The 13,733-nt window shown below is 29.1% G+C and overlaps 3 protein-coding genes across 3 annotated transcripts; 2 read left to right on the top strand and 1 right to left on the bottom strand.

Moving 5' to 3' along the window:
- The first annotated feature begins 1,046 nt into the window (after positions 1-1,046).
- Positions 1,047-2,628, top strand: LOC134831010 (vesicular glutamate transporter 2-like). Its single transcript, XM_063844637.1, has 3 exons — positions 1,047-1,162; positions 1,217-1,463; positions 1,520-2,628. The coding sequence occupies exons 1-3, from the start codon at positions 1,155-1,157 to the stop codon at positions 2,621-2,623; spliced, it is 1,359 nt and encodes a 452-aa protein (XP_063700707.1). The 5' UTR covers positions 1,047-1,154; the 3' UTR covers positions 2,624-2,628.
- Positions 2,629-4,682: 2,054 nt separating this feature from the next.
- On the top strand, positions 4,683-8,515 carry LOC134830230 (cyclin-Q). The gene is made up of 5 exons (XM_063843640.1): positions 4,683-4,867; positions 5,635-5,728; positions 5,792-5,936; positions 6,007-6,321; positions 8,153-8,515. The coding sequence occupies exons 2-5, from the start codon at positions 5,661-5,663 to the stop codon at positions 8,381-8,383; spliced, it is 759 nt and encodes a 252-aa protein (XP_063699710.1). The 5' UTR covers positions 4,683-4,867; positions 5,635-5,660; the 3' UTR covers positions 8,384-8,515.
- On the bottom strand, positions 8,497-12,973 carry LOC134830229 (uncharacterized oxidoreductase YjmC). Its single transcript, XM_063843639.1, has 6 exons — positions 12,837-12,973; positions 11,715-12,049; positions 10,406-10,471; positions 10,244-10,336; positions 9,937-10,191; positions 8,497-9,312 (listed from the first exon to the last, which is right to left on the bottom strand). Exons 2-6 carry the CDS (start codon positions 11,923-11,925, stop codon positions 8,573-8,575), a joined length of 1,365 nt encoding a protein of 454 aa, XP_063699709.1. The 5' UTR covers positions 11,926-12,049; positions 12,837-12,973; the 3' UTR covers positions 8,497-8,572.
- Positions 12,974-13,733: the final 760 nt, after the last annotated feature.

The following is a 13,733-nucleotide window of genomic DNA, read 5'->3' as shown; positions in this document are numbered from 1 at the left end:
TCAACTCATGTGAATTAAGTCGAAAAAATAAAACATTATTGTATTGTATTGTATAAAGCAATATCTCTGATTTTGTCTCAGAAATTTAAGACTACAAGGCTTTGATCTACAATTTGAATCGTCATCATTGGAATTTGCTACACATGCTTACTTTACGTGATAGACAAATTTTGTCCATACCGTCACGTTATTAATCATAACAATGAAACTACGGTAAATTCTGTCCAAGTCAATCACATTTACGATCTACGGATCAAACATACTTTCCAATAATCCATTGTCAAAAAAAGTATTGAGCTGAATTTGATAAAAAAAATTTACAAAAATAGGCATTTTTACCACCCAGGATCGGAAATACTTTATGTCAAAAGCAAACTTAATACTTCTAATTGAGAATAAGTCAAAAAAATTTGACTTTTGGCTGATTAAACCAATTTAATTTTTCTTTAAGATCTAGCTTTAAGCCAAGAAGTTAAAATTAAAAACAAAAAAAAACACCTTTTTCCTCGACTTTTTCATATAAAATTAAGTACCTAATGAATTTTTATACTTGCCTTAAAAACTAATTCTTAAAAATAGATTTTTTATGAAAAAGTTAGATTTCTTTGAAAAATTGTATTTTTTTTAGTTTGACGTCAATTAAGTAAATTTTAGACTTTAGAAAAATTTAAGAAAGCTAAATTTCCAAAAATCTACTAATTTTCGACTTATTCTCAAACAAAAGCTTGAATTGTGATTCATGATAAATTTATCTTAATTAAATTTTACGTCAAAATCCCTCACAAAAAATTCATTCATAACTTCAGGTACTCAAAAAATGCTACCTGTTCCATGCATTTTTTTGATACGACAAAAATTAGACTCATTTTCTGCTTCACTCAGCTCGACAAATGATAACAACGCGCCAAAACTTGTACAAACAAAGGAAGATTCCGTACGTGCGTCTAAGTCTAGGTCTACAATTGATGATGAATAAACAGCCACTAAATGATCGACAGTAGAGCAAAATTTCTACGGAATTGTTGTTTAGTTAAGCATTGAACGTGAGACCGGCGAATAGGTAGTTTAAATTTTATTGCCTATTCTTCAATTATTCGAGAGACGTGTTCTGATAAGGAGAGATTGAACTTGAATCTGAGCGAAATTCTGCAACTATGCAAAGGTATTATCTAAATTTTTTGATAAAATTTCATTAAAAAACGATTTTTTTCAACAGACCAAAAATAAGTTGGATGTTTTGGCGTCAAAGACGCTTTGTGGTCGCAATAATGCTATTTTTGGGATTTTTTAACGTCTATTCGCTACGAGTTAATTTGTCCATAGCTATTGTCCCCATGTTAGAGCAAAGTTCAATGAATTGGGATTCCGTTAATCAAGGTTTAGCGTTGAGTAGTTTCTTCTATGGATACATTTGCACTCAATTTGTCGGAGGAGTTCTCGCTAATAAAGTTGGAGGAAGATTGGTGAGTGAATTTTTTGATAAATTTTTGAAATTTTCATTAAAAATTTGTCTTTAAAGCTCTTTGGCATCGGAATTCTTTGCACTTCAGTCCTCACATTGCTGTCGGAACTGGCAATCAACACGAGTCTCGGTTGTTTTATGACCCTTCGAGCACTTGAGGGCATCTGTGAAGGCGTCACCTATCCCAGTCTTCACGCTATTTGGTCAAAATGGGCTCCAACGTACGAAAGATCGCAACTTAATAGCTTCGCCTTTTCCGGAAGTTATGTCGGAACAGTTGTCATGATGCCACTGCTTGGATGGATTGCTCATGCCTATGGTTGGGCCCCAATTTTTTACGTAACTGGCGTCATGGGCTTCGTTTGGGCGATTTTTTGGTTTTTACTGGTAGCAGAATCACCTCAAACGGATCGTTTTATATCAGAAGAGGAACGAAAATACATCGTGGAAAGCTTGGGAGGCGATCAACAGTCATCAGAAACGAAGGAACCAATACCATGGCGAGCAATTTTCACATCGAAACCAGTTTATGCGATTGTAGCTGCGAATTTTTCGGAAAATTGGGGATTTTATACGCTTTTGACGCAACTTCCAATGTTCCTGAAGGACACTACAAACCTAAATCTCGAAACGAACGGATTTATTTCGGGTCTCCCGTACTTGGTGATGGCTTTGATGCTCATTCCCAGTGGATTTCTCGCGGATTTTTGTCAAGTCAAGCAATATTTGACCACAACTCAAGTGCGGCGTTACTTCAATTGTGGCGGATTTATCTCGCAAACCATTTTTATGCTACTTGCTGCGTATTTGGCACATCCAGTGTACAGCATTTTATCACTTGTAGTGGCTGTGGGACTCGGAGCTTTTAGTATTAGTGGATTTGCAGTGAATCATTTGGACATTGCGCCACAATTTTCATCGATTTTAATGGGAATATCGAATACGGCGGGAACTGTCCCGGGAATTTTATCGCCAATTATTACGGGATACATCGTTAAAAATCGCAGTCAAGAGGAGTGGAATTATGTATTCATCATCGCAGCATCAATTTATATGATTGGATGTGTGATTTATTGGTTCCTGGCTTCTGGAGAACTTCAGGCGTGGGCTAAAAAACAGGACAAAAATGTTGAAATTGACTTGAATTCCAATAAAAATTAAAAATAACGGTAATGTGTGGAGTTGATTACATACTTCTACAAAGCATCGATAGGCTACCCAGATGATACAAGGTTGAATCAAGGACATGAATCTTTGAAATTTATTCTAAAAAACTTTAAAAGAAAATTGAATCAGATCAAATGTTGAGAGTTGTAAAATAAAAGGTAAGTTCAAACATTTAAGTATGGAAAACCTTTCAACGGCAATACAAAAAGATTTTATAAATTTTACAAAAATGGTTGATCGTTAATTTACTGACATTGAGCATTAAAAAGACTTAATTCATGCTTTCCAGTGGATTGTGATGACATCCAAAAAGTCGTATCTCAGTTTCGGTTCAACACACAATTTAATAAAGAAAAAAAAATTACTCACGCTATTAACTTCAAAAACTTCGTAGATTACGTCAAACCGGGCTAATCTGTGCAGAGGCAATTGCCCTTAAATCTTCAAATAAGCGACCTCGATCAGAAGAAATGAGTGATCCGCCGGCGAAACGTTAAAATTACGCGAGTGGTGTGCAATCGTATGAATTAATTTTAACACATCCAATTAAAACCCTCGATGGCGACACCATGGCGAAAGTGAGTCTTGTCAAAAAATTATTATAAATTATAATTATTATAAAAAAAAGTATAATTTGTTCACATATATCGTTTAGTACACGAATATTTGCGTAGGGGAAGAAGTGAAAATTTTGTAACAGGTGTTTGATACGCTGCTGTTTCAATTGAGCTTAAGCAATTTATTTTTGATAAACGTCAAAATCAGGAGAACGGGTTGTTTCAGTTGATTCGGAACCAATTTTTCTTCTTTATCAATTTTTTATTAATTTTGATATCAAAATCAATCTTTTTTTTAATTAAAAAAATTACGCAAGAGCCTCCTATAGCTTTTTTAAAATCGTTTTTATAGTGAAAGATTCAAAATAAAAAGGTGATTTTTATTTGTGTAACACAAAGTACAGAAACTTTGTTTTGATTTTTAATTTTTATTTACGCGCGAAAATTATTGTATGTATAAATTTAATTTTTTAACGTTTTTTTTAATTAATTATTTTTTTTATTTTATTATATTGATTATTATTTATTTAATTAAAGTAATAAAAACAAATTTAAAATAAAAAAAATAAAAAAACAGGATTCCAACCTGGATTTCATCTTAAGTTTTGGTCCACAAAGCTCTAGACGCCGTTACAATTGAAATGACAAGTCCAACGGTACCTCCTAAAAAACATAAAAAAAAATTACACAAAATGCCACTAAGGGTAAGTCACTTGACCTACTACTCCAAATTATCAGAAGCGTGTTGTTGTGAAGAAAACAAAATGAATCAACTAGAAACCCTTCAGAACAAAGCTGTCTTTTAAATGGTCTTCCAAGAAAACCAGGAAATATCAAGAAATACTCTGGAAACTCTGCCAGTTGAACTGATGACTATGTACGAGCAAGGACTATATGAATTCAAAATATAAGTTAAACATGAATTTATAATCACAAACAAATCACAAACGTGGAAGACGACTAAAAGACAAAATCACACATACCATTAGAACAAAAAACTTTTGGCACAAAATATAAAAACTAAGACGAAGAACTAATAAAATTATAAAAAGACGGAGTACATCGAAACGTTGCAAAAAATTAAACAAATTGTTTAATTTTGACCTGCAAACCCACTAAAAATCCCAAAATTAAAAATGATGTCTTATACAAATGAATTATTTTCGAGATGGTGTCATTAAACATTTTAAAAGGTTAAAAAACTATAAGCTGAATTAAAAACAAAATTCCCAGTTTCCAAAATTAAAATCTCTCAAATAAAATATTTTCAGTATTTAACTGTTTAAGCTATAAAATGACTGAAATAAAATAAATTAAACCTTTCTGTTAAATTTTTATCCATTTAGATTAAAATTTTACATAAAATTCAATTCATTCATAATTTCGGCAAAACTGATCTCTAAAAATCGAAGAATATGGTCACCCTACAATGCGTAAAATTTTTTTCACTGGGAACATTGAACACAAATTGAAATTGCAAACTGGGGTTATGTTCAATTAGCAGGACAGAATACCATTGTTTTGTTAGTCACGACAGCTGTTTTTCTCGAATTATTTCCAATAAATAATTCAAACAAATCATAAAAGTCAGTCAAACACGAACCAGAAACTCCAAATAACACATCGAAATAATTAAAAATACCACTTGAAGTTAGAAATAATCGGAAAATAATTCACAAAGGTAAGGCAGCGTTGCTTGCATCTCATTTTTGCACAAAGAAACTTTCACTGCATCTCTTTTTGTAACGAATGGATGTCAAAAAATAAGAAATTTCATCAATTTTAAGGGAATTTAACAAATTTAGAGAGCCTTAGTTCATTAAAGAATTCACTAGAAGCCACTTTAAATAGTTCATTGACCTACATTTGTCGCAAATTCATCAAATTCCTGTCTGGTTGATAAAAAAAATCAAAATGCCGACAAATAATTGGGTCAAAAAATGTTAAAAGTCCACGCGTTTATCACATGTAACACCATTTAAAAGGGCAATCATTCAAAAGAAGGTCTTCTCGCTCATTCTACTACGGAACAATTGATACGTCATCGAAAATTCTTGTTGTAAAAAAATTACCTGTACAGGAAAGACCGGTTTCACAACTTGGGTATTATGCAAAAGCAGCGTAGATTAAAAGTGCATTGTTCGAGAAAGGCATTTTTTGTGTCTCAGGTGTCACATTTTGCGTTGTAAACGGTTTTTTATTAAATTTTTTGCCAAAAATAGATCGAAATTTACAAAATTACGACAGAACCGGCTTCTTGACCTTCATAACTAGATTAAAACCGGTGAGAGGGTGTTATCAGTAGTGCATGCGCCTCATTTTAGATCAGAAATTGCGATTAAATTGCGAATTTCCGTATTTCTATCAGTTCATTGATTGATGAAAGAAAGTGCCAGTCAGTCTATAATTTTTAATCATCTGATTGTTTTATTTTATTATTTTTTGTAGAGAAAAATTATCAGACGTCGTGAAAAATGGACATCATGCAATCGCAAATGATGCCTGAAAAAATTCCCGTTATCACTTATGTGACGGATTATAAGTAAGTGCCCTCAGAAATTCCTCCTTGAAAGCAAATTTTAATTAAAAATTTATTTTTTTCCAGAAAATCCAATGGAAAAGGTTTTGCAGCGAGATTTCTCTTCGAGTGTGCCATGAAATTAGAAATGAAACCTCTCACATCGGCAACTGCCGCGATTTTGTTCCATCGGTTCTTTAGTGAAGTTGATCCAGCTGATTATGATGAATATGTAAGAATTAATTTTTTTAACTTAAAATCCGTAAAAACTAAACAAAAAAATTTTTTTTTTTAATTTTTAGATGATTGCCGCTTCTTGCTTGTATCTCGCCGGTAAAGTTAAAGACGATCCAATTAAAATTCGTGACGTGATAAATGTGGCTTACGGTACAATGAACCGTAATTCTGCGCCCCTTGAATTAAATGACGAATACTGGACGATGCGCGACTCGATTGTGCAAGCCGAATTACTGATTACGCGAATTTTGAAGTTTGATCTCAGCACCGTGCATTCTCACAAGTACCTCCTGTATTACATGAAGACCCTGGTTGAATGGTTTGGACAGAAATTGTGGTCCGAGTTTCCGATTCCGAAGACGTCAGCAGCATTTTTACAGGTAAGAATTTTAACGTGAATTAATTTAGAGGGATTTTGACAGAAAATTTTGAGAATTAGATAGAATTTTTGCAAAAATCTAATTTTTAAAGCCCATCTCATTCCATATTTTTTTCAAAAAATAGGAATTTAAAAAAAAAATAAGGTACGATAAACTAAAACTTTTTAAAATTTAGGTCTTAAAATTTTCAAAAAATATTCAAATCACCGAAAAATCGATTTAAATCGAATAATAATTTATCAAAAATTTGAAACACCTGTTATCATTTTTCTCATCAAAAATTAATAAAGTGTCTGAATTGATAAAATTTTAAATTATTTTGTACACAAAAAGTGTAAAATTGTATGTATGAAGTACTTTAGATAATTGTAAATATTGATAAAATTGAGACTGTAGTAACTAGATACGAAAATCATTTAAATAATTATTTTTACATCGTCAATTCAGCTGAGTTAAAAATATTTTTTTTTAATTTAAAACATTTTAGTCCGAAAAATGCAAATATTTAAAATACTTCAACTAAAAATAATATTTTTCAAAAATTTCATTAAGATTTTTCACAAAATTAAATAATTTTTACCAATTTTTTGTGGTTTTAATTAATTTTTCATTAATTTTTTTTAAACCATAAGAAAAAATTTAAAATTTGCAAATTTGGTGAAAAAAATGAAAAATAATAAAGATTTAAAAATTATTTTTTTTAAATTATTGGTGCAATTTTTTTGGTCTATTAGGTCCATCCGAAAATAATAAACTTTTGCTAAGACAACATATATTTTCGACTTAAAAAATTTTTTTTGAACTTTTTAAAAACGTCCCATGTTTTTTGGCTTTTCTGACCAAACAGTTCGTTTTCAACCATATGTTCCATGGCAAAAATTTATGTACTCGAGATGACAAACAATCCTGGTGAACAAAAATTTTAAAATAATAAACTTGAAATTTTGTCCTTTTTTTCTCTACACTATATTTTGCGATAAAAATTTTTTAAAAGTATCATAAAATTTTTAAAAATAAGGGTAAAAAAATTTCGCAAAAGCAAAAATTTCTTCTTTTTTGATGGACATGACGATAAATTATTCAGTTTTTCATTTTTATTACTGTTTTATGGAAAAATCGGTAAATTTAAAATCCGGGATTTCAGTATTTTTTAGAATGGAATGCACCTATTTTAAATTATTTAAATTTTTTTTGAAATTTTGTCCCATGTTTTTTGGTCTATTTTCATAATTTTTTTTAAGATTTTTATTTTTTTACAAAAATTTTCTTCTCTAAATTTTTTTTTTCGAAAATTATTAAATTTATTTTTTTTTTTATTTTTTAGGTAAAAGATTTTTTTTTTATGAAATTTTTTTTTAATGTTAGTTGAATTGCTCTGAAAACAATTTTAAATAAGAAGTTCTCAATGTAGATACCTTAAAAACAACTAAAATATTGATTAATGACGAAAAAATGTTTAAATTTTGTCATTTTGTATTAAAATATTTTTTTGTTGCCCCCCATTTTGAAAAAAAAATTTTGGGACAAAAAGTTCGAAAAAATTTGGAGCGGCCTTATTTCAAATTTTTAAATTAAAATTCATTTTTTTTTTAATTTTACAAAAATATTTTTACATTTTTGTCATACTTTTAAAATTTTTAATTTAAAATCATTTGAAGTTCAATTTTATTTAAATTTTTTAATGATTTAAAATTTTTTTTTATTTTTTGCACCAAATTCGTAAATTTAATTTTTTTTTTGAAAAACTTATTTTTTTAAAAAAAAAATATTTACCTAACTAAAATTTTAAATTCATTCAAAATTTAACCAAAACTCTCTCTCTCTTTTTTAGGATTTCCATCATAATCCAGCCATAATAGACTACAAACCATCTCACGTTGCCATCTGTTGCCTTTCCCTTGCCTTCCAAGTTTACGGCGTCAATGTTCCCCTCACCGGCGAAGTAAGCGAAGATGGACTTTGGTACTCGGTATTCGCAAAAGACTTGACAAAAGACCTCCATTGGGAGATTGTGCAGAAAATCATGGAGACCTACGACTACGAAAAAGACGATTCGAACTGAAAAACTTCCACACACTTGCAACTTTTTTCTACGAGACTTAGTTTTTAAGGCACTTAAATAAGTTACAAATTTTGTACTTAAAGTTGTTAAATAAATTTCCTCTCTCATTTTTAAGATTAAAACAGCACATTTATTGTCCAGTCTACGTCAATCAAGACACTTTTTTCTTTAAATGCAACGAAAAATGCTTTAAACTTCATTCACGAATCGAATTGGAGTAATTTTCAATTTTTCAGCCAAGGCGTGATTTGTCTTAATTTGGTTCGGATGATACCGAATTCCGCCTTCTTCGTGGACTTTTTTCTCGTGCATGCGTTCCGGATCGCCAGCAACGAGCACAGGTTTTGCCGGATCTGTCGGTTCCATGCCGCGCAAGTCGTTGTTAAGTGTCGTCATGCGATCCGTGAAGCCGGGCGCGAAACAATTTGGATCGACGGCGATGAAAACTTGTCCCAAATTGGCTTCGGAATCGGCGCCAGCATGAGTCCATTTGCGAATGTGAGGTCCGAAATTGCTTCCAGCGCTGATTCCGCACAAAACTTCAACCAAAGCACCCAATCCGTAGCCTTTGTAGCCCGAAGTGATCTCAGAGCCACCGAGAGGCATCAAGCAACCAGTTTTGAAAGCAACTTCGGCATCAGTTGTGGGATGTCCGTGAGGATCTTGAGCCCAACCTTCGGGACAGGGAAGCTCTTTGCGACGTTGAATCTCGATTTTGCCAACAGCGACGGCGGTTGTTGCCATGTCCAAGACGAAACTGTCTCCGTTGTTGGCGGGAGCAGCGAGCGATAAGGGATTTGTGCCGAGAGCGGCGCCTTTGCTGCGAGTGGGACTCATCAAGGGGGAGGTGTTGGTCATCGAGAGACCGATCATGCCTTGTTTCTCGGCGCGCATTGTGTAGTAGCCAGCAATGCCGTAGTGGTTGGAGCCTAAAAAGAAATATTTTTGAAGAAATTTTATTAAGACAGTTCCAAATTTATTCAATGAAAAAAATTTTAAAAATAAAAAAATTAAAAATTTTTTCAACCGGAATACTCCGTACAAAAAATTTTAAATTTTATCAATTTTCGATGAAAAAATTTGAAATGCAAAAAAAATTTAATTCGTAAATTTTTCAAAATTGATTTTTAAAGATAATTTTTAGTTAACTATTTTTTAAAATTTTTTTGAATTAAATGAAAAAATAATTTATTTAAAATTTAATTTTTTATTTCCTAAATTTAATTCAAATTTTTATGTTAAAAATTTTTTTGGCAGAAATTATTCGAAATAAAAACATTTTAAATGATTTTTTTAAAATTTTATTTTTTAATTAATTTAATTTTAATTTTATAAAAATTTTTTTTTTGCAAGAACAATTTGAAATAAAAAATATTTTAGACAATTTTTTTTATTATTTTTTTTTTAATTTAATTTTAATTTTTAATTTAATTTATTTTTTTTATTAAATTTAAAAAAAATCAAACTTTGAATTTTTACTTGAATTTTTTTCTATTTTTTTAAAAACATTTTATAAATTCGATTCCATTAAAAATAAATAAAACAATACTCACGTTTGGCACAAACCCAACCAACACCGCACGTCTTCGCCTTTTGAATAGCCAAATCCATGCAAAATTCACCAACAACGGCTCCCAAACCATTCATGCCATCAACCCAAGCAGTGGCGGGCGTTTCTTTCAAAATTTTAGGAACAGCAGCTCCCGCAGTTGAATTTATCAACAAATCGTTGATGTACATTTCCAAGCGATTCATGCCATGACTGAAGTGACCACGAACATCAGCGGCAATCAAAAGGTCAGCTTGAGCTAAAAAACATAATTTTTCGTATTTTTATTCTTTATGAAAAAGAAAAGTTACCTTTAGCATGCTTTTCAGGAACATTCGCTTTGAGGAAACAATCAATCATGAATCTACGAGCTTCCTCAACGGCAATTACGTTGGGTTGGTCATCTAGAAAAATTAATTGACAAAATCTTAATTAATTTAATTATCTATTAAAATTAAGAAAAAAAAACTCACTTTCATATTGTGTGCCTCCCATTTTTTGCGGTTGTCTGGCTGAAGTGTGAAGTGAACGAGAATGTACTAAAACGAAAAAAAATCCGTTAGTTAACGAAGAACCAAAAAAAAATATTCTAAACAACAAAAAACTGGTTTGTCTAGAATTTTAATGACTTTTAGTCAAATATGGACCGAAAATTATTTTGGCAAATAAATTATCTAAACAGATCGTGTTTGACCTTGAAATTGTTCTTGGCTTAAAATTTTTATTTTTTTTTTTTTTTATTTATTTATTTATTTTTTTTTTTAATTTAATTTAATTTTTTTAATTATTAATTTTTTTATTAATTATTTATTTTTTTATTTTTAAATTTCTATTCGATTTTTTTATTTTTTATGAAATTTGAATTTTTTATTTACAACGGAAAATTACATGACCCAGAACTAGTTGATTCCTAATCAAATAAAGGTCGGCATTAATCAAATATTGTCATAAAACTACTCTTTGACAAGTAATTTTTCATTTAAACAAGTCACGAATGACAAATTAATGATTAAAAGACGCTTGAAAGCAAGTTAAACATTAATTTAGATGGAGACGTCTGGTTGTTTTTATAATTTTAAAGCAATTTTGGTAATCAAAAGATAGTAACGTCTGATTAGTAATCACAACCTTATTTTTATACTTTTTTATCAGCGCCAAAATTTTATTATATTTTTTTCTTCTTATGTCAGACGTTGATAAGAGACCAGCTGAAAAATCGCAAACAACATAAAAGTTAATTTTTTGACATTTTTTTACATGTTCATTAAAGTGATCCATAAAAAAAAAGTTATTTTTAATTTTTTTAAATTTGTTCTTTTGAGAAAATTAATATTTTTTGCTATTTTCTGACATTTTTTTAGACATTTCTCATTAAATTCACTAAAGTTTAAATTTTTTATTTATTTTTTTTTTCTAATTTAAATAGGCGCCTCCATAATATTTTTTTTCTTTCATGAAATACGCTTTAATTGAGTAATTTTTCACTATTTTTAGCACTTTTTACATTTTTTATTGCTTAATTGTTTATTTTTAATCACTGTGGCACGTGTGAACTTATTTAAATGTTTTTTTCACGGACAAAAGTTTATTTTAAAGATTAAATTTTGAATATTTTTTCTTAATTAATTCCAGTTTTATTTAAAAGTTCGACACAAAAAACCAGCCGTCTCCATAAAATTTTTAATTCTTGACCCATTCTTGTCAAAATTAAATTCTCAATGTTTTTATCTTCAAAATTTTCGTTAAAAAATAAAAATTCACAAAAAATAAATAATTCCTTACCAGTCAACGGATGAATTCCAACTATCAACGCATGACTTGATTCGATAACATTCGCCGTACGTATTTTTTGATGAACACTTGTTGATGTTTTTATTATTGTCTCGTCGCTTCGTTGTACATCCCACCTGATTGCGTTCAACGCTGTATGAAGCAATCTTTGTTCATTCGCGAGCAGCGATAGAGAATTTTTTCTCGCTAAAGTTGACAACATTTTTTCTCTTTTTTTAATATTTTTTTAAAATTATTTTAGTAAATGACTAGACGTCTCCGTGGAACTTCAAAGAATTTTTTCTCGGTGTTCTGAGGAAATTTTAAAGTACAATGCCGATGATCACCTAAGAAGAGCACGAGAACAACTGATTGATATTTTTCGGCTTTCTACGTGAACAAATTGAGTAATTCACGCAAAAAAAAACTGAAAGAGAAAAACATTTTTGAATGATCGATTCGTCATTCAAGTTTTTTTTATGTGAGAACTGTAAAAAAATTTGTTTGTATTTTTTAATGTTTCGTAACATGCCGATTTTTTTTATTTATTTTTTTTTGTTCATGATGATAAAGAGCGATAATGATAACAAGGGAATTTTTTAAGTAAATAAATAATAAAGGCGAATAAATTTATTTTTAGTTGAAGCGCATTTAAGTCTGAATTAAAGCAACTTTTCATTAAAATCTGTTTTTTGACAATTTCAGGTAAAATATAAAATTGATTATTTTTTAAAATATATTTTGTATTTTTATATTATTTATTTTCAACCTGATTATTTTTTTTATTTTATTTCATTTTTTTAAGTTTTTTTTATTTTATTTTATAAATTTTTTAATTTTTTCATTATTTTTTTATTTTATTTTTTTTTTTTAATTTTATTACATTATTTTCCTAAACTTTTGATGGTTTTCATTTAAATAATTCACGAAAACCTAAATTTAACGACGTTCACTTTTTTTTCAAAAATATTCACTATTTTTTCTCATTTTCACCAACAATCCAGAGAGAGAGAAAAGTGCAAAATGACCATGACCTGTTTTCTCTTTCTTTAGTTGATGCTTTCTTGCAATTCGTGTTTACGGAAATGTTACTTAATAGATTTTATTTTGCTGAATATTTGACTTGATTCTTACCGTTTTTGACTGAAACCTGCTTGAGTCAATGAAGTTTAACTTTATTTTGATGTTTTGAGATTTTTATTCGAACAATTTACATTAAATTTATTTTTATTGCTAATAAAATGCACTTCGAACAATGTGATTTGATTACACTAAAATAGTAGTGTGAGAAGTGCAGAACAGCTGTTTTTATTACAATTGCATATTCTCTCTCGTGGTTCATGTCTCTCTTTTTCGTAAAACTTGTACGGAACACTTGTTACGCGATTGAAATGTGAATTTTTCGTAACTAATTTGGAATTATAACGGAAGATTTTCTGGTTTAAAATGACGTAAAAATATTGAAAATTAACAAAAAAAGAACTAAATTTAATAGAAAAATGTGTTAAAAAAATCAATTTAAGTAAAATAAAAAAAATAAAAAATCGCTTTAAATTTATTTTAAATTAAATGGAAAAGTTAAAAATTTATCAAAAAATAATATTTTTTCTTTTATTTCGATTTCGAGTTGTTGACAGCAGTTTTTTATGATTTTTTTTTTCAATCCAAAAGTTAAAAACTTTATTTTTTTTCTTTATTAATTTTTTTAATTATAAAATTGTTTTTTAAAATTTCCAAATTATACTTACCTGCAAAACAAAATATTTCAAAAAAAAATTTTGTAGATTGGTTTGTAGAAAAATCGATTAAAAAAGTTAAATTGAAAAAAATTTTAATTTTGAAAATTTTATTTTTAATTTAAGATTTTTTAATTTTTTCTGTAAAAAAAACGTTTTTTTTTTTTTTTAGTAAAATAATAGTCCTAATGGAGTTTCTTCTAAAAAAAAACTGGAAACTGTCAAGTTTTAATATTTTTCTCATTTTTGTCATGAAATATTGAATTTAATTAAAAATAGAAAAAAATAAAATAAA

Source organism: Culicoides brevitarsis, chromosome 2, assembly GCF_036172545.1.
Source record: "Culicoides brevitarsis isolate CSIRO-B50_1 chromosome 2, AGI_CSIRO_Cbre_v1, whole genome shotgun sequence".
Taxonomy (NCBI): Eukaryota; Metazoa; Arthropoda; class Insecta; order Diptera; family Ceratopogonidae; genus Culicoides; species Culicoides brevitarsis.
The sequence above is the reverse complement of the archived record's forward strand: the minus strand, read 5'-3'. Positions and strand labels throughout refer to the sequence as shown.